This window comes from Gopherus evgoodei, chromosome 2 (assembly GCF_007399415.2).
Source record: "Gopherus evgoodei ecotype Sinaloan lineage chromosome 2, rGopEvg1_v1.p, whole genome shotgun sequence".
Taxonomy (NCBI): domain Eukaryota; kingdom Metazoa; phylum Chordata; order Testudines; family Testudinidae; genus Gopherus; species Gopherus evgoodei.
This window is the reverse complement of record NC_044323.1, coordinates 36,997,992-37,022,649: the sequence shown is the minus strand read 5'-3', so window position 1 is coordinate 37,022,649 and position 24,658 is coordinate 36,997,992. Positions and strand designations below refer to the sequence as shown.

The 24,658-nt window shown below is 43.8% G+C and overlaps 1 protein-coding gene across 6 annotated transcripts in view; it reads left to right on the top strand.

The window, feature by feature from the left end:
• Nucleotides 1–24,658, top strand: part of MLLT10 (MLLT10 histone lysine methyltransferase DOT1L cofactor) — a 227,746-nt gene that overhangs the window by 28,865 nt on the left and 174,223 nt on the right. For 5 of the 6 annotated variants that reach the window (XM_030550393.1, XM_030550391.1, XM_030550394.1 and 2 more), the window contains one exon: nt 12,650–12,704. In XM_030550393.1, coding sequence (XP_030406253.1) covers nt 12,650–12,704 — 55 coding nt within the window. Of the gene's footprint in view, nt 1–7,558; nt 7,719–12,649; nt 12,705–24,658 lie in introns of those variants that run through there. The other variant, XM_030550395.1, reaches the window with a different exon arrangement.

Below are 24,658 nucleotides of genomic sequence, written 5' to 3'. Positions count from 1 at the left end.
TTAGGCAGATTGCAGAATTTCTTGAGGACAAACTCCTCCTGCTTGCAGCTTAAAATTCCAAGTATATGCTTCACAGGCCAGACACCATTCTCAGCCAGGGTTCAGTACTTCCCTCTCTTTCCCTTTGTTTCATAGGGCACATCTTCACTGGCAAGCAGCGCTTTAACGTGGTTTATGTAGTCATGGCATAGTGCTCGGAGAGAGCTCTCCCAGCACTCTAAAAAACCTGCCTCCACGAGGGGCACAGCTGCCAGTGCTGGGAGCTCAGCTCCTAGTGCTGGTGCACTGTCTATATTGGCACGTTACAGCGCTGAAACTTGCAGCGCTCGGGGTTTTTTTCCCCCCCCTTATCCCTGAGCGAGAAAGTTGCAGCTCTGTAAAGTGCCAGTGTAGACAAGCCCTTACATGTTTCCAGCTGTTGTCCTGGGTGGGGATTCAGTGAAGAGTGAACCGAGATTAACTCACTCCCCAGCCTTAAATAGGATTTGCATATGGAGGGAATCCTGTGTTTCATAGTTTGATCCCCACCCCCTCTTAATGGAAAAACACTAGAAGTCCAAGATGGAGTCCATTACGTGGAGACTTGATCACCTGACCCTGCAGTGTCAAAGCAGCATTCCAAGAAACTTCTTAGAAAACTGGAAGATTAGCATCTTCAAAGTCTGAGGGCTTGTCTACACTTACATTTTATAGCGTTCTAATGTGCTGGCTCAAACGGGTGTGGAAAATCACCCCCCTAAGCGCAGCAAGTTAGAGCACTTTAAAGTGCTGATGTAGACAGGCTCCGAGTGCTGGGAGCCATGCTCCGAGATAATCTCCTCGTGGAGGTGCGTTACCAGGAGCGCGGAGCCTCTCCCAGTGCTCGTGCACGACCACACTCGCACTTCAAAGCACTGCCGTGGGTGCATTCCCACAGCAGCTCTTTGAAGTTTCCAGTGTAGACATACCCTTGGTGTTCTCCCTAATGATCCATCCAGGCTGACTGCATTCTGTCTGGTGGGCGTTTCCCAGGTGCTAACACAGATGTAATTGTTACATAGTTCATAGCCCTAAGTTTAGATTAAAAAAAAGATAGAAGCAGGATAATCATATACAGTAAATCATAACCTTTCCAATGATATCTTCCATAGGGTGACCAGATGTCACGATTTTATCGGGACTGTCCTGATATTTGCTTGTTTGTCCTGTGTCCCGACCAGTGTTAGGTCGGGACGCTGGACAAAGAAGCAAAGGCTCTCGAGCCCGGAAGGGCTCACTCCCGCCTCCGCCCCCTCCTTCCCCCATTGGATCCCTCCCCAAATCCCCGCCCCCTCACTGCCCCATTGGCTCCCTCCCCAAATCCTCACCTCCTGCCAAGCATGCCATGCCCAGGAGACACTGGGGAGCCTGGGACCGGGGTGAGTGTGAGTCCGGCCTGGCCCCGAGCAGGCAGGACTCGGGCGCGGTACCTGGAGGGAGTGTAGGGGGTGGCCCATGGGGCCAGGTGGTGGCTGTTCTCTCCACCTGGGCAACGGGACTCAGGAGCAGCTACTACTGCAGCTCCCACTGCTGCGGGGGGAAGAAGCGGCCAAGCATGTGGCGCTCGGCGGCTGCGGCTTTGGTGCTCAGGCCCGAACCCCCCGAGCCTGGGCCTGCTGTGGGGACCCAGCAGTGCACTTGCTGTGCGAAGCCCCTGGCCAGTCGCATCTGGGCTGGCTGCCCAGCTGGTGCAATCCCGCAGCGGAGGCATCGGCAGCCCAGCCCCGTTAGTTCCCCTGCGGGACCTGAGCAGGATAGGAGGGCTGGGGCCTGCTGCCCCCACTCCAGGGCCACCTGTGGGATTGCATCAGCTGGGCAGCCAGCCCAGATGTGACTGGCCAGGGGCTGGGCGCAGTGTGCGCGCTGCTGGGTCCCCGCAGCAGGCCTGGGCTCTGTGGGTTCGTGGGTGCCAGAGCCGCAGCTGCTGAGCTTGGCCAGCGGCCGCTTCCTTCTCCTGCGGCAGTGGGAGCTGCAGCAGCGGCTGCTCCTGAGTCCCGCTGCCCAGGTGGGGAGAACAGCCGCCGCCTGGCCCCGAAGGCCACGCCCTACTCTCCCTTCAGGTACCGTGCCCGAGTCCTGCCTGCTCGGGACCAGGCCGGACTCCACACTCTCACCCCAGCGCTGCGCTCCTCTGAGTCTCTCGGGCCTCCCTCCAGTGCTTGCGGAGGGATGAGGAATTGGGGGTGGGTTTTTTTTTTTCTTTGCCACCATTTTTTCCCCCTCTGCCCCCGCCTCGTCCCCCCCATGTCCCGATATTTGACCTGGGTGATCTGGTCACCCTAATCACACATGACCCATCTTGCATAAAATCTACCTTAGTTATGCCATATTCATATTGTAATATTTGTATGAAGAATATGGGGTGTAGTGTCACAATAGTTATTCCTAAATGAACCAGCGGCACATTCCAGGAAAGGAGTGGGATGGATTGTGTGTGTATGTCCCCTTTTCTTTATCTTTCTTAGTGCTCACTGTGACTTCTTAGTAGAAGATTCAGGGATGGGTCAGGATCCAGGATATAAAATTTGTCAGCTGCTTTCCTTTCTGGGATTGGCTTCTACCTGCAAACCAACTCATCCTGGTTGAATTAATCTCTTAAGAGAGCACTATATATGCTTATCTAATTTCTATCAAGGTAAAATTCAAAGTGGCTAATAAATGCTGCTGGGAATTTTTAAGTATCGCTACATCTTAAGAAGCATTCAACTGGTGGAACACAGAAGCAGTGTGGGTAGGTCCTGGTGTCTGAATACTTAGTCTGGACTGTCCAAGTTCTGTGGTAGAAGAGAGGCACAGGCTACTGGTGCTGGATTAAGGAGAGGTCAGCTTTTTATTTTTTTTATTTATTTTTTTTAAACCTCCATAAGAGATTTTCCACTTTAAAGATATTGGGCCAGATTCTTAGTTGTTCTAAATTGGAATAGCATCATTAACTTCAGTGGAGTTTTGCCTATTTATACTAGTTGAGGATGTAGCTTCAATCTGTGTTGGATTCTGAACTCCTGGGATTCAACTGCCTAGAGTCAGACAGGTACAATTCTTCAAACTTTAAAGCCTTTTTATTCCTAAAAGCAATCACAGGGTTGGGGGAAAGCCAGCAGGTGTGGAGGAGCACGTGATTCCGACAGCGACATCCTTTGGGGAGGATCTGTTAAGGGAGATTTTCTATGTCCTAGTAAGGAGGAGAGGATGGAAGATCATGCGATCATAGAATATCAGGGTTGGCAGGGACCTCAGGAGGTCATCTAGTCCAACCCCCTGCTCAAAGCAGGACCAATCCCCAACTAAATCATCCCAGGCAGGGCTTTGTCAGGCCTGACCTTAAAAACCTCTAAGGAGGGAGATTCCACCACCTCCCAAGGTAACCCATTCCAGTGCTTCACCACCCTCCTAGTGAATTTTTTTTCCCTAATATCCAACCTAAACCTCCACCGCTGCAACTTGAGACCATTACCTTGTGCTGTCATCTGGTACCACTGAGAATAGTCTGGATTCATCCTCTTTGGAACTCCCTTTCAGGTAGTTGAAACTAGCTGTCAAATCCCCCCTCATTCTTTTCGTCTGGGAGACTAAATAATCCCAGTTCCCTCAGCCTCTTCTCATAAATCATGTGCTCCAGCCCCTTAATTTTTGTTGCCCTCCGCTAGACTTTTTTCCAGTTTTTCCACATCCTTCTTGTAGTGTGGGGCCCAAAACTGGACACAATACTCCAGATGAGGCCTCACCGATGTTGAATAGAGGGGAATGATCACATCTCTCGATGTGCTGGCAATGCTCCTTCTAGTACAGCCCAAAATGCTGTTAGCCTTCTTGGCAACAAGGGCACACTGTTGACTCATATCCAGCTTCTCATCCCCTGTAACCCGTAGGTCCTTTTCTGCAGAACTGATGCCTAGCCACTCGGTCCTTAGTCTGTAGCAGTGCATGGGATTTTCCCGTTCTAAGTGTAGGACTCTTGATACATGATGATGATAAAATACAGGTAGGATCTGATGAGAAGCAGTCAAATGAAAAAAAGTCCCATTCAATTACATCATGTAATGGCAGACAGCTAAAAAGTGACAAGTTTTTAAAGTGCTTAAATACCAATGCTAGAAGTCAAAATAATAAGACAGGTGAACGAGAGTGCCTTGTTTTAAATGAGGATATTGATATAATAGGCATCACAGAAACTTGGTGAAATGAGGATAATCAATGGGACACAGTAATACCAGGGTACAAAATATATCAGAAGGACAGAACAGGTCATGCTGGTGGGGAAGTGGCACTATATGTGAAAGAAAGCGTAGAATCAGATGAAGTAAAAATCTTAACTGAATCAAGCTGTACCATAGAATCTCTGTGGATAGTAATTCCATGCTCTAATCATAAGAATATAGCAATAGGGATATATTACTGACTACCTTTGTGAATGCTCAGTGAGATTAGAGAGGCTATTAAAATAAAAAACTCATAATAATGGGGGATTTCAAATGTCTCCATATTGACTGGTACATGTCATCTCAGGATGGGATGCAAAGATAAAGTTTATTGACACCTTAAATGACTGCTTTTTGGAGAAGCTAATCCTGAAACCCACAAGGGGAGAGGCATTTCTTGATTTTGTCCGAAGTGGAGCAAAGGATCTGGTCCAAGATATGAACATAGCTGGACTGCTTTGCAATAGTGACCATAATATAATTAAATTTAAGATCCCTGTGGTGGGGAAAACACAACAGCAGTCCAACACTGTAGCACTGAATTTCAGAAAGGGGATCTACACAAAAATGAGGTTAGTTAAGTAGAAATTAAAAGGTACAGTGCCAAAAGTGAAATTACTTCAAGGTGCATGGAAACTTTTAAAATACACCATAATGTATACCCCAAATTAAAAAACATATTAAGAGAACCAAAAACCTTCCACCATGGTTAAACAACAAAGTAAAAGAAGCAGTGAAACGCAAAAAGGCATCCTTTAAAAAATGGAAGTTAAATCTTAGTGAGGAAAATAGAAAGGAGCATAAAGTCTGGCAAATGAAATGTAAAAATATATAATTAGAAGGGCCAAAAAAGAATTTGAAGAACAGCTAGCTAAAGACTCAAAAAGTAATAGCAAAACATTTTTGAAGTACATCAGAAGCAGGAAGCCTGCTCAGCAACGAATGAGGCTACTGAAATATCGAGATCCTAAAGGAGCACTCAAGGACAATAAGACCATTGCGGAGAAACTGAATGAATTCTTTGTATCAGTCTTCACGGTTGAGAATGTGAGGGAGATTCCCAAACCTGAGCCATTCTTTTTAGGTGGCGAATCTGAAGAACTGTCTCAGATTGAGGTGTCATTAGAAGAGGTTTTAGAACAAATTGATAAACTAAACGGTAATAAATTACCAGGACCAGATCGTATTCTCCCAAGAGTTCTGAAGGAACTCAAATGTGAAATTGCAGAACTACTAACTGTAGTCTATAACCTCTCATTTAAATCAGCTTCTGTACCAAATGAGTGGAGGATAGCTAATGGGGTGCCAATTTTTAAAAAGGTTTCTAGTGGTGATCCTGGCAATTACAAGCTGGTAAGCCTGACTTCAGAACTGGGCAAACTGGTTGAAACTAAGAACAAAATTGTCAGACACACAGATTATGGATCAGTACCTGGTTAAAAGATAGGAAATGAAGGGTAGGAATAAATGGTCAGTTTTCAGGATGGAGAGAGGTAAATAGTGGTGACCCCCAGAAATCTATACTGGGCCCAGTCCTATTCTATATATTCATAAATGATCTGGAAAAAGGGGTAAACAGTGAGGTGGCAAAATTTGCAGATGATACAAAATTTCTTAAGATAGTTAAGTCGCAGACAGACTGAAGAGCTACAAAAGGATCTCTCAAAACAGGGCAACAAGGCAACAAAATGGCAGATGAAATTCAATGTTGATAAATGCAAAGTAATGCACATTGGGAAACATCATCCCAACTATACATATAAAATGATGGGGTCTAAATTGGCTGTTACTACTCAAGAAAGAGGTCTTGGAGTACTTTGTGGATAGTTCTCTGAAAACATATACTCATTGTGCTGTGGCAGTCAAAAAAGCAAACAGAGTAAGAACAGTAAGAAAGGGATAGATAATAAGACCAGAAAATATCATACTACTTCTGTATAAATCTATGGGACATCTACTTCTATATAAATATATGCTCACATCTTGAATACTGCGTGCAGATGTGGTCGCCCCATCTCAAAAAAGATGTATTGGAATTAGAAAAGTGTCAGAAAAGGGCAACAGAAATGATTAGGGGTATGGAATGGCTGCCGTATGATGAGAGATTAATAAGACTGGGACTTTTCAGCTTGGAAACGAGATTACTAAGGGGGGATATGATAGTGGTCTATAAAATCATGACTGGTGTGGAGAAAGAGAAAATAAGGAAGTGTTATTTACTCATAACACAATAACTAGGGCAGGGGTCAGCAACCTTTCAGAAGTGGTGTGTCGAGTCTTCATTTATTCACTCTAATTTAAGGTCTCGCATGCCAGTAATACATTTTAATGTTTTTAGAAGGTCTCTTTCTGTAAGTCTCTATAATATATAACTAAACTGTTGTTGTATGTAAAGTAAATAAGGTTTCAAAATGTTTAAGAAGCTTCATTTAAAATTAATTTAAAATGCAGAGCCCCCCGGACCGGTGACCACGACCCAGACAGTGTAAGTGCCACTGAAAATCAGCTTGTGTGCCGCCTTCCTCACGCATGTCAGAGGTTGCCTACCCCTTAATTAGGGGGTCACCTAATGAAATTGATAGGCAGCAGGTTTAAAACAAACAAAAGGAAGTATTTTCCTGCCAGAGAATGTTGTGAAGACCAAGACTATAACAGGGTTCAAAAAAGAACTAGATAAATTCATGGAGGATAGGTCCATCAGTGGCTATTAGCCAGGATGGTACAGGGATGATGTCCCTAGCCTCTGTTTGCCAGAAACTGGGAGTGGGTGATGGGATGGATCACTTGAGGATTTACCTGTTCTGTTTATTCACTCTGGGGCACCTGGCATTGGCCAATGTTGGAAGACAGGATACTGCACTAGACGGACCATTAATCTGACCCGGTATTACTGTTCCTATGTTCATCCTCTGATAGTCACACACCACCCCAGCTTCAGCACTGGGAAGCTTCCAGTCATTTCTTTATTGACTGCCATAGAGTTTAAGGCCACAAAGGACCACCAGATTATATTGTCTGACATCCTTTATATGACAGGCCACTAAAGCACCCAGTCAACTCTACACAAGAACCAACAACCAGAATTAAACTGAAGTGTTCTAGCCCTCAGGAGACTAAACCATTATGTGCTGTGGGCAGAAAACAGGAGGGACTGAGGCACCAATTCCCTGAATTGGCAGGGAATTAAGTAAAATATGCCCAAATCCCAGATGATCCTAGCAAGTGACTCACACTGCAGAGGTAGGCAAAAAACTCTCAAGTTCCATGGAAGTCTGACCTGGGGGAAAATTCTTTCCAGATTCCATGTGTAATGAACAGTTGGACCATGAGCATGTGAGGAAGAACCAAGCTGTAAACTCCTGAAAGAATTCTCAGTACGATCTCAGAACATCGGCCTACCCCATCCAGTGTTCCATCTCTGATGGTTCAGTGAAAGGAGACACCTGCCCCCTCCACCCAAATACAATGTGTGTGCGGGAAATTCCCTTCCTGATTCTGCAGGTGAGCTGCTGACCCCTTAAGCATGTGAGTTTTAGGAACATAAGACATGAACTGAGGGGACCATCAGGGCTACCTCGCCCTGCCCCCACCATTGCAAGCAACTCCATCATATAGACCCACTCATAAATTTGTCTAGTGATATTTTAAAACTAACTTAGTTGTTTGCCCCCACAACTCCTATTGGGAGGCTGTTCCAGAACCTCACTTCTCTGCTGGTTAAAAACCTTCTGATTTGCAGCCTGAAATTTGTTCATGGCCAGTTATATCCATTTGTTTTTGTGCTAACAATAGCTTTCATCTTAAGTAACTTTTAGTCCTCCCTGCTGTTTACCCCCCATGACATATTTTAAAGAAAGCAATCATATCCTTTCACAGCCTTCATTTTGCTAGGCAAAACAAGCTGAAGCTCTGCCACTGAAAGAGCATCCTTCGGGAGCCATCTCTTTTACCTGCTCTGTTTTGGGGACCCTTTTTTGATATTTCCCCTGTGTTCCTGTCAGTCTAGTCCTGTTTATTTTGATGTTCCTGTGGCCTTTTGGGCATCTCTGGCCCATCTCTGGTTTCCAGATTTCTCTGAGGAACATTAGTGGGTTTTCAAATGCTTGTTCCTATCAGTATTTCACACGTGGATACTTATTCTCACTATGCCCCTGATAATGGAGAATTTTGCCAGTAGTGTCCAGTGGTTTGCACCTGTGCCCTGCATCTTCTCTTGTTCAGCACCCAGGGTAGAAGGGGAAGTGCACACTGATTGCCTTTCCAGTTCCTTGTTACCACCACATGGCCTGAATCTTTATTTCTGGAGCTATCCTCGTGTCATCTTAATCTCAGTAAATATAACTGCATATAGTTTGTTACTGTTTTTATAGTATATTATGTAGTTAGTGTAGCATAATTTTCCCCACACTGGGAGAACCTCTTTGTCCTTCCTTTTGGGAGTAGGACTTTTGCCAGAATTTTGGGATTTAAAAAACTGTCTCCTGTCCTTGCTCTTCCTTGGTCAGCAATGACCATCACTGCTGCCCTTACTGCCCAAGAGAGGTGCATACCTCTGGCAAGTGCAGTGTCAGTTGTTTCTTTCCACCCTGGACCTGAGAGGAATAAGAGCTCCAGCTGAGGAAGCACCTTATGGAGAAAGCCATGAGATCTGAGTCAGATGCAGGCGTGGGAGACTCCCCTGTATATTGGCCTCAGTCCTCAAGCAGAACGATTCTAAGCACGAGCTCAGAAGCAGAGGCCAGATCAGATAAATCTAATGACCCATTTTCTCAGGTTTCTTATGAGAGTAAGGTGTACTGTCACAGACATAAAAAAGATCCACCTCTAAACCTGCTTCCAGGAGAAGGAATTCTTCCCTGACTCCTTCTAAGTTGAGTGAGTGTTGATGTGCAGGTCCCAAGGATTTAGGTCTGCCTAATCCTCCCTGGTAGCAGCCAGATTCCTAAAGGGTCTGACTAGGGTCTTCCCACTACTAATGAAGTCAATGTACTTGTATTGCAGCACTTACTGGGCCACCTTTCAGACTGATGGCCATTTGCTCAGTGTTCCACCTGTCTATGAAGGTCGCCTTCCTGAGGACCATTATGTTGGCCAGAAGGGTAGGTGAGCCAGAGGGCCCACATGGCCAACTTGCTGCGTGTTTTGCTTCAAAAGAGAGGGTTTTCCTTCTCCTCCTTCCGAAATTCATCCCAAAGGGAGTTTGAGTTGCACATAAACCAATTGATTCACTTACTAGTATTGTTCCCAAAGCCTCATGCCTCTAGCAAGGAAAGGAGACTTCATCCTCTTGATTTCAGCTGAGCATTGGCATTCTACTTGCATAGAATGAAACCATTTAGAAAGCCACCTATACTATTAGTTGCTATTACAGAGTGAGCATGGGTATTAGCAGTATCTGCTCATATTCCCAAAGTGGATTTCTGCCTATATTCTCCTTCGCTATCAATTGGCACTTTCCCCTCCCCCAGGTGGGGTGAGGGCCCATTTCACTAGGGCACAGGTGAACTCAGTAGCATCTCTTTGAGAAGTGCCTTATGGTGGCCATTTATAAGGCAGCAACCTAGAGTTCCCTCAACAAGTTCACAAAGCTTTATGCTTTGGTCCAAGCCTCGTCTGCTAATGCAGCCTTTGGAATTGCAGAGCTAGACGTGTATGCTGCCTGTATTCTCGCTCTCCCTCTTCCCGATTTGAGTACTGCTTGCCAGTCACCAAGATATGAAAAACACGTATGGACCAGCACTTGATGAAGAAATGGAGGTTACTTACCTGTAACTGGGAGTTTTGAGATGTGTGGTCCCTATCTATATTCTGCTTCCTGTCTTCCTTCCCCTCTGCTTTGGGTCATGACTGGATTTGTGGTAGGGAAGGAACTGGAGAGATGGTCAGTCTGCAACTCCCTTTATACCCTGAGTTCTGCATGTGAGGAGAGCCAGGGTGCAGGCATGGACCAATGGACACTAGTTGCAAGATTTTCCAGTCTCAGGTGCATGATGCATACCCACATGTGGAAAACAGTTATGGACTACACCTCCTGAAGAACCACCAGTTACAAGTAAGTAACCTACATTTTTGTGATTCTGGTCTGTTTCAGACACTGAGGGTTTCAGCTCTTTTCGTTGACACTTCAGAGTTCTGTGTGTATTAGGGTTTTTTGTGTCCTTTCAGGGTGACAAAATATGCATCCTTAACCCCAGAGGCGTGTCTATAATGAACAGTCACGTGTTGTGTTTTCTTCCATGTGTCCTGTGAAAGGAGTATTTGGGGCAGATACTGTCTCAAATACACAGGTGTCCTAGGGAATGCTTTCAAGTGTTCCTTGAGACAACTTTACTTTAGAGATTCCATTGATCTCAGTTTCAGATCAGACCAGAGTGCTTTGAAAGAGAAAAGCCTGAGTTGGCCTCACGTCTGGAAGGATTTGGGTATGCACTGATGCAAGTAGTGCAGAAATCAGTTTTCTGCCCTATGTCCACTGATGTAGCTTCACCACTTCCACTGAAGCATCTTGTGTCATTCCTGCCAAAAGTTTTGTCATGTACAGATATTGATGGCAAAGTCAGTGCTAGTAGTATTAGACAATACCAGGGGGCGCAGAGAGAAAGCAAACTGCTCTCTGACTTGCCAGTGCTGAAGCTTTTAATAACTTTATGCACATTAGCACTTGAAGCCTCTTTTATCCCTTCTTCATATGTATTTAGGATTGGGAAACTGTTCTGAGAGGCTTCAGTGGTAATATACATTTGGGGATCTAGGCAGGCCAAGCCTGTTAATCTCTGAAGCGATAATAATTACTTTCAGTGCTAACTTGGACTTGTGTCAAGATTTTTCAGAGCTGTTTGCACAGTCAGAGTGCTTATTGTGCCAAGATTGGCCGCACGCTGTGGAATTAGCTCCTTTAGTGTGTTGAGGATTGGTTTTGACCCCAGTGTACTCCCACTTTGAGGGGCCTTGGTGCAGCTAGTGTTTGATGCCTGGAGGGCAGGTGTCTGTCAGACATACCACCCATAAGTGTATTTTTGTGGTCTACATGACCTATACAGATTCTGCAGAATTTGTTTTAATTAAAAAAAAAAAAAAAGCATTTCTGATTTCAAATAAACCCTTCAAAAATGTGAACTGAGTGTAACTGATATAGTGTTGTCTGCCTGAGTCTGCTGGCGGCCTTAAAAAAATGACTGACAGGTACTGAAACCATCTTTTTACTAACCAATTCTGAAGCCGCATGATGACTCCTTCATGTAAGCATTAATTATTTAACTGCTCATCATTTTAGCAGAAGCCATGATGGAAGGGTGAGAGTGAAGCCTGTGGGATTTGAAAGGTGCTGTAGGGAAGGAAATGCTGAGAGAAAAAGGGAGAAGATATGGACGGGAGAGGATGGGGATGGTGGAAAAACAAAAGGGCAAAAATATCAGTGGCTGTAAAGGCCACCCCCACCCCTTGGCATGGTGCTGAATGACAACTGTGTATTGAACAAATAATAAGTAATGTAAAAGTTTTAGTTACTACTGAAAGGCCAAATTCTACCTTTGATATTTGTGCAAGCCTCTCATTGTTGCCAGTGGGAATTTTGCTATAGAATGAAAAAAAAAAATTAAAAATGGTATTTGTCACTCTTCATTAAATGAGTTTGACACCTCTTCCGAGGAACTGGCAGTGATGTAGGCTCCTCCATCACCTCACTATGATTAACCATCTGAGTGAGAGCAAGCTGATGGTCAGGAAGAATATTGTTGCCTCTGGGACACAGTTGAATTGGCCATTCTCTACTGATGTTGCCAAGTATATCTCCACTCAAAGCCTGCTGTCTTGGAACAGGATGCAAGACATCATCAGCTGTATCAGGAGAGAGAAGCAAGAGGCAGCAGTGACTGCTAGGACCATGCTATGAATGTTGAGTCTTATGTCTGCAGCTGTATTTGTTGTATTCATGTCTTCAATGGACGCTGAGATTCTGGTGGAAGCAAATATATCTCTCTCAATCTTGGGTTACATCCTGGTTCCTTTGGGATTAGCCCCTCCAAGGATTTGGGAGGGAGGAGCTAATCCCAAAGGAACCAGGATGTAACCTGTAAAAATCCATGGAGGGAGGTCGGTCTGCCTTTCTAGGGAGTGAAGATCAGAAATGAGAATTCTGAAAGCTATCTGAAGAGAAGTAGAATTACAAGTAACTGTTTCCTATTTAAGTGAGTACAGTGCCATGGTTTGAAACATATCTGAAATTAGCAGCTTCATTTCCTAAGAGCTCTGTAGTATGAATACATCCTTAGCATTGCTTAGATTAACGGAAATGTGTATCTGCTTGCTTCTCAAACTCTAATCTGTCAATTATAGAAGACAATTACAATGATGCTTTTGTATAATCTGTATGGTTTCTCTTATAATATTCTATGATCATTCCAATTCTTTGTTTTGTTTTTGCTTTTCCCTAGAGATGTGAATTATGCCCTCATAAGGATGGTGCTTTAAAGAGAACAGATAACGGGGGTAAGTTGCATTTTTCTTTTTCTTCTAATTTTTTTGCCTAAAGGAAAACGGTACTGTAAACTGAAATAATATAAAGATCATATTGCCTGCTAGCAAAAAGAGCAATATTTTGAACACAATAGCTGACGGAGACTGCATCAGAAGCTAACATTTATTTTACAGTAAAGTATAATGTGCTGTAGTTGTCCACATTAGGTTGAATTTCAACCAGAAAACCTAATAAGTTCACTGTATATTTTATTAGCTCTATTTAAAAATACAGATTTCTGACTGAAGGAAGAAACTGTATTGTAATACAAAAGATTCTAATCATGAGATTAGTTAGGATAAAGGGTCATTGGAAGCTGCTGTTGAGAGTTCTACCCATTTTCAGGCGTAGAAAGTCAAGGAATTCCGAAGTTGTAGGTCAAGCTACCTACACTGATGCATAGTTTTCATGCATATTTACAAATAGGTTCTGCAACACAGAAATTAGAGATCAAAAAGATGCGGTGGTGTTTTACCACCTTCACATCTGCTTGTAATGTTGTTCAGTGCATTATCAATTCTGAGCTCTTACTGAATAGTATCAAAGGAAATCTTAAGTGAGTATTTATATCTTTACTACTAAATGGGATATAAAAGAATGTTGCAAGCATTTTTAGAAATGCCTGTCCTTTTTTCAGTACCTTAATGAAGGGCCAAATCCTGCCCCCACATCTGTGGCTGTAAGGGGTTCAGATTTAGTGTGACTGGTCAAATTCTGGTGTCAAAAGGGGATGGATGAGCAAGATTTTTGGGAACCTATTCAGAGGCTTTGCACCTGTTGTGTGCTGAGAATCTGTGTTCTGGGCTGGCTCCTGTATCCCAGTTTGTGTACCTATCTTGTTTTTAATAGGATTTACTGAGGCATTCATCACCATAGTATATGAGCACTTCAGATACACTAATGAATTCAGCCTTAAACAGCCCTCAGAGGTAGGGAAGTAGTAGTATCCTTATTTTAAAAGGGATGACCCCTTAGAGAACTGTAGATCCCTGACAAAACAATGAAATAGTATCTACAAAGAATCATAGGCTAAAAATATGCCAGTCAACATGGTTAAATGAAAGGTAAGTCTTGACAAACAAACTTATGGTCTTTTTTTACAGGATTTTGGGTCTGGTTGTTAAACTGTGTTGATACAGTTTACTTGGATGTCCCCAAGGCATTTGATAAAGTACCAAATGACATTTTGACTAAAAAACTTGCATTATATAGAACTACAGGGTACACATTAGCTGGATTAAAAGCTAGCTCACTTACAGAACTCAAAATAAAGTTGCTTATAGTGAGACATCAGTGCATGGGGCTGTTTCTAGTAGGGTCCATCAGGATCAGTTTATGGCTCAATGCTATTCCATATTTTTATCAGACCTAGACAATATAAAATCTTTGCTGGTAAAATTTGTAGGTAAGGATTGGTGGGATAGTAAATAATGAGGACAGGTTACTGATAGTGATCTCAATCACTTGATTAAATGGTCACAGTCTAACAAAATGCACACAAGTACACACCTGGGAACAAAGAATGCGGTCTGTACCTACAAGAAGGGAGACCGTTTTGACACTCAGGGAAGGACTTATGTCTACATCAGCATGAGCTTTCAGTGCAATGCTGTCAAAAAAAAAAATGGCTAATACAATCCTCAGATGTATAAAAAGGGGAATATTAAGTAGAAGTAGGGAAGTTACCTTGTCTCTGAACCCAATATTGGGAAGATTACTGCTAGAATACTATGTCCAATTCTGGTGTCCATGTTTCAAGAACGGTGTGGAAATAGTGGTGAGAGTTCAAAGGATGGCTGCAAAAGTGATCCAGAGTCTGGAAAACAATCCTTTGAGAGTTTTAAGAGCTCAACCTATTCTGTTTATGGCAGAGAAGATTGAGGTGACTTAATTGCTGTGTGTTGGTACTTACGTATGGAGAAAGGATATCTGACAGTGGGAAGCTTTTCAACCTGGCTGACAGACATAACAAGATCCAGTGGCTGGAAGTTGAAGTCAGACAAATTCAGCCTTGAAATAAGATAGCAGTGAGTGTGATTTTAAAAATTGGAATAGCTTACTTGGGAGGTTGTGGAGTCACCATTGTTTGGAGTCTTTAAAGTGAGATTAGAGATCTTTCTAATCCACGTGCTTTATTCTAGTTTCTGAGATAAATTCTATGGCCTGTGTCTGTGGGAGGATTGGGTTAGATGATTGTGGTAGTCCCGTCTGGACTTCGAATGTGAATCTATGAATCCTTGTTCCTTAACTTCTTTCACGGGCCATAGGGAGAACATCAAGTTCTGCATTGCCCTCACTATGATAACGTTAACAGCTCTGTGTTATGACAATGGCTATAGTCAGGTCTCCAGCATCAATCAATTCATCACCAGGGGTTAGGAAGGAATTTTTTCCCAAATGCACAGTGGGCTTGATGTATTCTGTTCCTCACGTGTCTCTCCTCCCCCCCAGCATCAGAACTTGGCCACAGCTGGCGACAGAACAAAGGACAGGGTAGATCAGTGCTACGAGGTGATATAGTGAATCCTCTTTCTCAGAAGCTTAGCTGGTGTGTCTTGCTCATATGCTCAGGGTCAAACTGATTGCTAGGTTTAGAGTTGGGAAAGAATTTTCTCCCAGGTCAGATAAACAGGGGCCTTGGGAGTTTTTGGCTCCTTTTTAGCATGATGTCTAGATTGCTTGCTATGGTTTTCTGGGCATATGTCACCTAATCCACTCCATGACATTGCAGGTTCTTTGGGGATTGGTGGCACCTAGTTTCTCTTGTTCGCTACTTGTGGCACACAATTTAGTCTTCTGAGGACTGAAATGCTTTAGTCTAACCCAAGTTATTTGGCTCAATGTAAGGGTAGATAGGTAAAATTTAGCAGTCTGTGGTATCCCCAGGGTCAGGCTAGATAATCTAATGATCCCTTCTGGTTTTACATTTTATGAAACTATTAAATTTTAAATATGGGGAATCAAGGCAAAATTTCTGAGTCCTAGCCCGATGCTTGAATTATAGGATTATTTTTCTTTGGGATGTTGGGGGAATGGCAGTATTGATGGATTTGTTTATCCATTCTCTCTTTCAAGTTACACTGCTTGTAGTAGTGAATGCCACTGCTGTGTTCTGCACAATGCAGCCTTGCCAATTGCTTCTCAGGAAAGCCCTTCTTATGAAGGGGAAAATAGCATTGAAAATATTCTTTCGCATTAGAAAGCATGGAAAATAAATATGTTTCAGAGCTCTTGTGAAGGTATGGTAAATGTCTGTTGTTGAATCAAGAGTCAAGAAAGTGTTAAGTAAATAAAAAAAAATATTTACAGGACTCTACTGTCCCTTACGTGAACTTTGAAACTTGTTTTCCAATGAGTTTTGATGAGTAAAACCAATACTTTTAGATCTTCTTTAATGCAAGCTGTCAGTGTCCCTTTCCTGTTAATTATACCTCTTGCTGTATTTAAGATCTGTATTTTTAGTAATTTACTCTTTGTAATTATATGTATTGATTTGCATATATGAAACTAAAATAGTTAGAAGTATTTAAATATGATTAAATACTGGAACATTTTAGTTGTTTTATTAAGGTTCCACAAATAATCTTTCATTGCGCTTTAATGACCAGCCCTCTACTTCTCCAGCAATCTCAACACGGACCACAAACCCTTTTAATCTACTGCAGATACACTAGATATTCAAAGGGTCAGATCTGTTAGAGTACCTGAATATTGAGTTACATGATTTTGGCTCTAGCTTATACTGGAAATACCGTCAACTACCATGATGTGGTTGAACATCTGTAACCATTGCCCTCATCTCATAATGGTCAGTGTCCAAAATAAGACCTTTTCTTTCAGCAATTTGACTGATATATACCTTGGCTTACCTCTGATTTCTCTTATAGACACTTCAGAAGCAATACTGTCTTATTATATTGGAATAGCTATGAAACAGAGTCCAGTCCAGTAACTCCTCACTTAACGTCGTCCTGGTTAATGTTGTTTTGTTGTTACATTGCTGATCAGTTAGAGAACATGCTTGTTTAAAGTTGCGCAATGCTCCTTTATAACATTGTTTGGCAACCACCTGCTTTGTCCACTGCTTGCAGGAAGAGCAGCCTGTTGGAGCTAGCTGGTGGGGGCTTGGAACCAGGGTGGGCTGGCAGCTCCCCATCAGCTCCCGTAAGTTCCCTGTGCAGCAACCACCAAGCAGGCTATTACTGGGCAGTTGAGCTGTCCCTTCCTCCACTGCCATGTGCTGCTCCCGCCTTCTTCCTTGGAGCTTCCGCTTCTGGGAGCCTTCTGCTTGGTGTGTGTCTGTGTGGGGGGTGGGTGGGAGGGGTGAACAGAGATGCTAATGTCAGGGTGTCGTCCTCCCCTGCTCCTATCCCCTGCTCCTGTACCCCGTCTCCACAGAGCAGGGAGGGACATGAGAGGGCTCAGGATGGAGGGAACTTGCTGGCAGCAGCTGCTGTCTCAACTTGCTGATCTACTTAAAAATGCAGTGTATTTAGAGTTTGGTCAGCTTACTTAAGGGTGCAATGCCTGTCTGTCTCTGTGTCGCGCGCTCTCTCTCTCTCTCTCTCTCTCTCTCTCTCTCTCTCTCGCGCACACACACACACACACACAGTGTGTCTATCTCTCTGCCATGCTGTGTCTACTTCTTCTATGCGTGCTGCCTTGCAGAGTGTGAGGATACATTTAGCAATAATGTGTTAATCCTTGAGGGCTCAGCTGAGTGCTAGTTCATTATTTAGCAATAAGGCATTCCCTGAGAAACATCTCACTTTCTGACTCTGCCGCCTCAACCAAGCTTCACAGTCACCATTGCTGTGTACAGTATTAAATCGTTTAAAGCTATATACGCACAAAAATATACAAAAAAATTTCCCTGGAACCTAACCCTTCCTATTTACATTAATTCTTATGGGGAAATTGATTCGCTTAACATTGTTTTGCTTAAGTAGCATTTTTAAGGAACATAATTACAACATTAAGGGATGATTTACTTTACATTATCTGTTTTCCAAAATACATACTGATAGGAATATTCTGTGTTTGTGACCCTCTGATGTAACTGTACCAGAGGAAGAGACCTCAGGAAGTCATCTAGTGGAATCCCCTGCTCAAAGCAGGACCAATACCAACTAAATCAGGGATTGGCAACCTTTGGCACACAGCCCGCCAGGGTAAGCACCCTGGCGGGTCAGGCCGGTTTGTTTACCTGTGGTGTCCGCAGGTTAGGCCGATCGCAGGTCCCACTGGCCACGGCTCGCTGCTCCAGGCCATTGAGGGCTGTGGGAAGTGGCGCGGGCCAAGGAACATGCTGGCCGCTGCTTCCCGCAGCTCCCATTGGCCTGGAGCGGTGAACCGCAGCCAGGGGGAGCTGTGATCGGTGGAACATGCGGACGAAGCACATAAAGAAACTGGCCTGGCCTCCCAGGTGAACCGCAAGCCAAAGGTTGATGATCCCTAAACTAAATCATCCTAGTCAAGGCTTTGTCAAGCCAGGCTTAAAAACTTATAAGGATGGAGATTCCACCACCTCCCTTGGTAACCCATTCCAATGCTTCACCACCCTCCGTGTGAAATAATATCCAACCTAGACCTCCCCCACTGCAACTTGAGACCATTGCTTCTTGTTCTGTCATCTGCCACCACTGAGAACGCATAGCACCATCCTCTATGGAACGCCCCCTCCAGGTAGTTGAAGGCTGCTATCAAATCCCCCTCACTCTTCTCTTCTGCAGACTAAGTAAGCCCCAGTTCCCTCAGCCTCTACTCATAAGTCATGTGCCACAACCCCCTAACCATTTTCGTTGCCCTCCACTGGACACTCTCCAATTTGTCCACATTCCTTCTGTAGTGGGGAGACCAAAACCGGATGCAGTTTTCCAGGTGTGGCCTCACCAGTGTCGAATAGAGGGGAATAATCACTTCCCTTGATCTGCTGGCAATGCTCCTACTAATACAGCCCAATATGGCATTGGCCTTCTTGGCAGTGAGGGCACACTGCTGACTCATCCAGCTTCTTGTCCACTGTAATCACCAGGTCCTTTTCTGCAGAACTGCTGCTTAGCCAGTTGGTCCCCATCCTGTAGCAGTGCACGGGATTCTTCCTTCCGCAGTGTAGGACTCTGCACTTGTCCTTATTGAACCTCATCAGATTTCTTTTGGTCCAATCCTCCAATTTGTCTAGGGGTATGTCTACACTACAAAATTAGGTCAAATTTATAGAAGTTTTTTTAGAAATCGTTTTTATACAGTCGATTGTGTGTGCCCCACACAAAATGCTCTAAGTGCATTAAGTCGGTGGACTGCATCCAGAGTACCAAGGCTAGCTTCAACTTCCAGAGTGTTGCACTGTGGGTAGCCCCCACCGCAGTCTCTGCTGCCCATTGGGATTCTGTGTTGAGATCCCAATGCCCGATGGGGCAAAAACAGTGTCACGGGTGGTTCTGGGTACATGTCATCAGGCTCCCCTCTCCCTCTCTCTGTGAAAGCAACGGCAGATGATCGTTTCATGCCTTTTTTCCTGGGTTACCTATGCAGACGCCATACCATGGCAAGCATGGAGCCCGCTCAGCTCACTGTCACCGTATGTCTCCTGGGTGCTGGCAGACGTGGGACTGCATTGCTACACAGCAGCAGCAGCTCATTGCCTTTTGGCAGCAGATGGTGTATTATGATTGGTAGCCATTGTCATCATATTCCTGGGTGCTCTATTCGCTGACCTCGGTGAGATTGGTCAGGGGCGCCTGGGCAGACATGGGAGTGACTCAGCCAGGTCATTTCCATCTTCTGGTGAGCACGCAGGAGATGATGATAGCTAGCAGTCCTACAGCACTGTCTTCTGGCGAGCAGCCAGGAGATGATGAAGGCTAGCAATCATAATGTAGCATCTTCTGCTGAGCACCCAGGATATGACGATGGCTAGCAGTCGTACTGCACCGTCTGCTGCCAGGCCTAAGATGTAAAAGAGAGATGGATCAAAATAAGAAATTGATTTGATTTGTTTTGTGAAATCAACAGCCTGCTAAACCCAGGGTTTTGAATTCACCCCTTGAGGGGGCCATTCTGTGTGACAGTTGTTTGTGTTTCTCCTTGATGCAAAGCCACCCCTTTTGTTGATTTTAATTCCCTATAAGCCATGTCGTCAGTCGCCCCTCCCTCCATCAGAGCAACGGCAGACAGTTTTGTGCAAAACCAGGTGAGGAGGCGACGGCAGTGCGGTGACGAGAGAGACATAGTCATAGACTTCTCACAAAGTACAGGTTGGGTAATGTGCACATCATGCTGATGTGCTCTGCAAACACGGGTGGCCAAACAGGAAATGAAATTCAAAAGTTTGCGGGCCTTTTCCTGTCTACCTGGCCACCCTGGGATAGCTCCCAGAAGCCAATACCATCAAATTGCATCCACGCTATCCCAAATTTGACCCAGCAAGGCCGATTTCAGCGCTAATCCCCTCGCAGGAGGTGGAGTAAAGACATCGATTTAAAGAGCCCTTTAAGTTGAAAAAAAGGGCTTCGTTGTGTGGACGGGTCCAGGGTTAAATCGAGGTAATGCTGCTAAATTCGACCTAAAGTCGTAGTGTAGACCAGGCCTTTGTCACTCTGGACCCTATCCGTATCCTCCAGCATATCTACCTCTCCTCCCAGCTTAGTGTCATCTGCGAACTTGCTGAGGGCGCAATTAATCCCATCATTCAAATCATTAATAAAGATGTTGAACAAAACCGACCCCTGGGGCACTCCGCTTGATACCGGCTGCCAACTAGATATCGAGCTGTTGATCACTACTCATTGAGTTCGACAATCTAGCCAGCTTTCTGTCCACCTTATATTCCATTTATCAAAACCATACTTTTTTAACTTGCTAGCAAGAATACTGTGGGAGACCGTATCAAAAGCTTTGCTAAAGTCAAGATCTATCACATCCACTGCTTTCTCCATATCCACAGAGCCAGTTATCGCATCATAGAAGGCAGTCAGGTTGGTCAGGCATGACTCGCCCTTGGTGAATCCATATTGACTGTTCCTGATCACCTTCCTCTCCTCCAAGTGCTTCAAAATGGATTCCTTGAGTACCTGCTCCATGATTTTTCCAGGGATTGAAGTGAGGCTGACTGGTCTGTAGTTCCTCGGGTTCTCTTTCTTCCCTTTTTAAAATGTGGGCATTATATTTGCCTTTTTCCAATTGTCCGGGACCTCCCCTGATCACTACGAGTTTTCAAAGATAATGGCAATGGCTCTGCAATCACATCAGCCAACTCCCTCAACGCCCTTGGATGCATTAGATCTGGACCAATGGACTTGTGCACGTCCAGCTTTTCTAAATAGTTCTTAACCTGTTCTTTCATTACTGAGGGCTGCTCACCTCCTCCCCATACTGTATTGCCCAGTGCAGCTGTCTGGGAGTTGACCTTGTCTGTAAAGACCGAGGCAAAAAAAGCATTGAATACTTCAGCTTTTTCCACATCATATGTCACTATGTTGCCTCCCCCATTTAGTAATGGTCCCACGCTTTCCCTGACCACCTTCTTGTTGCTAACGTATCTGTAGAAATCCTTCTTGTTACCCTTCACATCCCTTGCTAGCTGCAACTCCAATTGTGCCTGGGCCTTCCTGATTACACCCCTGCTTGCTCTAGCAATATTTTTATACTCCTCCCTAGTCATCTGTCCAAATTTCCACTTCTTGTAAGCTTCCATTTTGAATTTAAGCTCACCGAAGATTTCACTGTTAACCCAAGCTGGTCACCTGCCATATTTGCTATTCTTTCTGCACTTTGGGATGGTTTGTCCTTGTGCCGTCAACAAGGCTTCTTTAAAATACAGCCAGCTCTCTTGGGCTCCTTGCCCCCTCATATTAGCTTCCCAGGGGATCCTGCCCATCAGTTCCCTAAGGGAGTCAAAGTCTGCTTTTCTGAAGTCCAGGGTCTGTATTTTGCTATTCTCTTTTCTTCCTTTTGTCAGGATCCTGAACTCAACCATCTCATCATCACTGCTGCCTAAGTTGCTAACTACTTCTTCCCCTTTTGAACTTTAGCGTCCACAAAGTGGGGACCTGCATGTACCCTTCTAAGCTTAATTCCTAGCTTAGATCTGATAGCGCTGCCACCAACCAGAAATTCCAGTGTCTGGTACACTTCCTGTCCCCCAAAACCTTCCCTGGGGGACCCAAGACCCAAACCCCTTGGGTCTTAAAACAAGGAGAAATAAACCGTTTCCCCTCCCTTCCCCCTCCCAGACTTTCCCCACCCTGGGTTACCCTGAGAGACTACTGTGATCCAAACTCCTTGGATTTTAAAACAAAGAGGAATTAACCTCCCCTGCCCTTCCCCCCCCCACCAATCCCTGGTGAGTTCAGACCCAATCCCCTTGGGTCTTAAACAAGGGGGGAAAAAATCAGTCAGGTTCTTAAAAAAGAAAGCTTTTAATTAAAGAAAGAAAAAAGTAAAAATTATCTCTGTAAAATCAAGATGGAAAATGTTTACAGGGTCTTCAGCTTATATAGACTAGAGGGACTCCCTCCCCCTTAGCCTAAGATACAAGTTACTGCAAACAGAGGTAAAAATATCCTTCCAGCAAAATACACATTCACAAGTAAAGAAAACAACATAAGCCTAATCCGCCTTTTCTAGCTAGTACTTACTCTTGAATGTGAGAGACTGTTTTAGAAAGATTGGAGAAAGATCTGGTTGCACATCTGGTCCCTCTTAGCCCCAAGAGCGAACAAAGAACAAAACAAACAGCACAAACAAAGACTTCCCTCCACCAAGATTTGAAAGTATCTTGTCTCCCGACTGGTCCTCTGGTCAGGTGTCAGCCAGGTTCGCTGAGCTGCTTAACCCTTTACAGGTAAAAGAGACATTAACCCTTAACTATCTGTTTATGACAGCTGCCTAGGTGGCTAACTACTTCTTCTCCTACCAATTCTTCCCTGTTTGTAAGCAGCTGGTCAAGAGGAGCACAGCCTCTAGTCAGTTCCTCCAGCACTTGTACCAGGAAGTTGTCCCCAGCACACTCCAAAATGTCCTTGATTGTCTGTGCACTGCTGTTATTGCTCTCTCAGCAGATGTCAGGGTGATTGAAGTCCCCTATGGGCAAGGAGATGGAGTTGGGGATGAGGTAGATATGTAACCTTCACCTTTAGCACTTAGCACAATTGGACCCTAATTCTAATGGAGCCCTCTGAGCATGACTGTTATTATTTACGTTTTTTGTTGAATTGATATTTGGGTACAACTGCAGCTGATTAGAATGAAGTTTGTGTGGAAATTTCTTGATTTGCTAAGGTTACAAGTGTAGTAAAAAGAATATGTATATTCAGGGCTGAGGTAGGGGCTTGGGGTTCAGGCGGCGGAATGAGGTGTTGGCTCTGGGAAGGGGTTGGGGTGTGGGCTCCCGCTAGGCAGTACTTACCATTGTCTACACCAGGGCTATTCTCAATAGAGCTGAATCAATGGTGATGACTGGGAAATTTTAGAGGAATAAGCTTGTTGTAAACAAGAACTTAGAGCCCAGAGGCTGTGATATCGTTTCGGAACATGGTTATCACATGATTTGGCCTCATCACAGCAACATCATTGTTATAACATGATTTCTGGGGGAGTTTTGGCAGTGTAGATTGGCCTTAAAGAAGTATTAATGTTAATTGTGACCTACCTATACAGGAAAGTTGTGTTTGCACTGGGAATTATTTTAAGGAGTTTCTGCATTGGCACAACTCCGCCAGTGGTAGCAATGGTAGAAATTTTGTTTTAGACAGGAAGAAGGCATTTCTCTCATTCCATACATTATGGATTCTGTGGCTGTTGCCATGGGTGGGGCTTCTTCAGTGCAGGAAAAATGTTTGAGAGCTTTCCTAGTGTGTTCTGGAGTGGCTTTCAAGAACTGTTGTGGAAAGTGGCTTTAGATAACGCAATTGTGTTGACAAATGTGGATGTGGCAAAACTTGTTATTAATACAGTTATTGAAAACTCTTCTTGGCTCAAACTGTTCTAATGAATCATTAAAAAAATGTTTGCACCAACTACTTGAAAGGGCCAATTCTTGAAATCTTGCCTCAAACAGACTTTATTGATTTTAGTAAGTTTTGTTTTATCTTTTTGTCTGAGTCAGGGCAGAGTAAAAACTACATAATTTGGCCTAATTTTATCCATATTGGCTCTTGAGAGCAGCTAGGCAATTTCGATGTATATTAGGGACCATAGTTAACCATCATTTATCCTGTTTCTGCAGCTAGTTGTATTAGAAACATGCAGGTAACCTGCTTGTGAAGAGTAGTTGGACATACCAGTCTTGGCTACCTTAATGCGTTCAGAAACCATAGGAATAAAGAATAAGGTGTTAAAGATACAAATACGCAAAGAGTGGAACATTCTTTCAATTTATTTGACTACCTAATATGTTTGCTACTGTCCTATAAATATTGGATTACAATTGTTCATGGTCTTGTAAACAAAAAGTAATTATTCCTATTGTGTGGTTTGCAGGACATTGGGAGTTAATACTGTTTTGCTATAAAACCTTTCCAAAATCCAAAAAAATGCAGTTTAATAAACACTACTAAATGGCCTTTGACTTCTTAATGATATTTAATATTAAAAATAGAAAATTAGGCTTAAGTAGAAAATAAGACTCCACCTATTGGAGGGAATAATCACCGTGAATAGTGCCAGAATTCCTTGCTTTTCATGTTCATCAAGGCGTATTTATGTGAAAAGTAAAATATGTGAGATTTGAATGGGTTATAAAATCATCAGAACCCCTGATATGCTTTATTAGTTTTTTCTGTTTCAAATATTTGAAGGCTATTACAAGACTTAATAAACTTTCTAGTAATATCTTTCTCTTCCTGTTGTTTGTGTTGTGTAAGATTATATTTCTTAGAGAAACACATTGAAAACAAGTGTCAGAGGGGTAGCATTAGTCTGTATC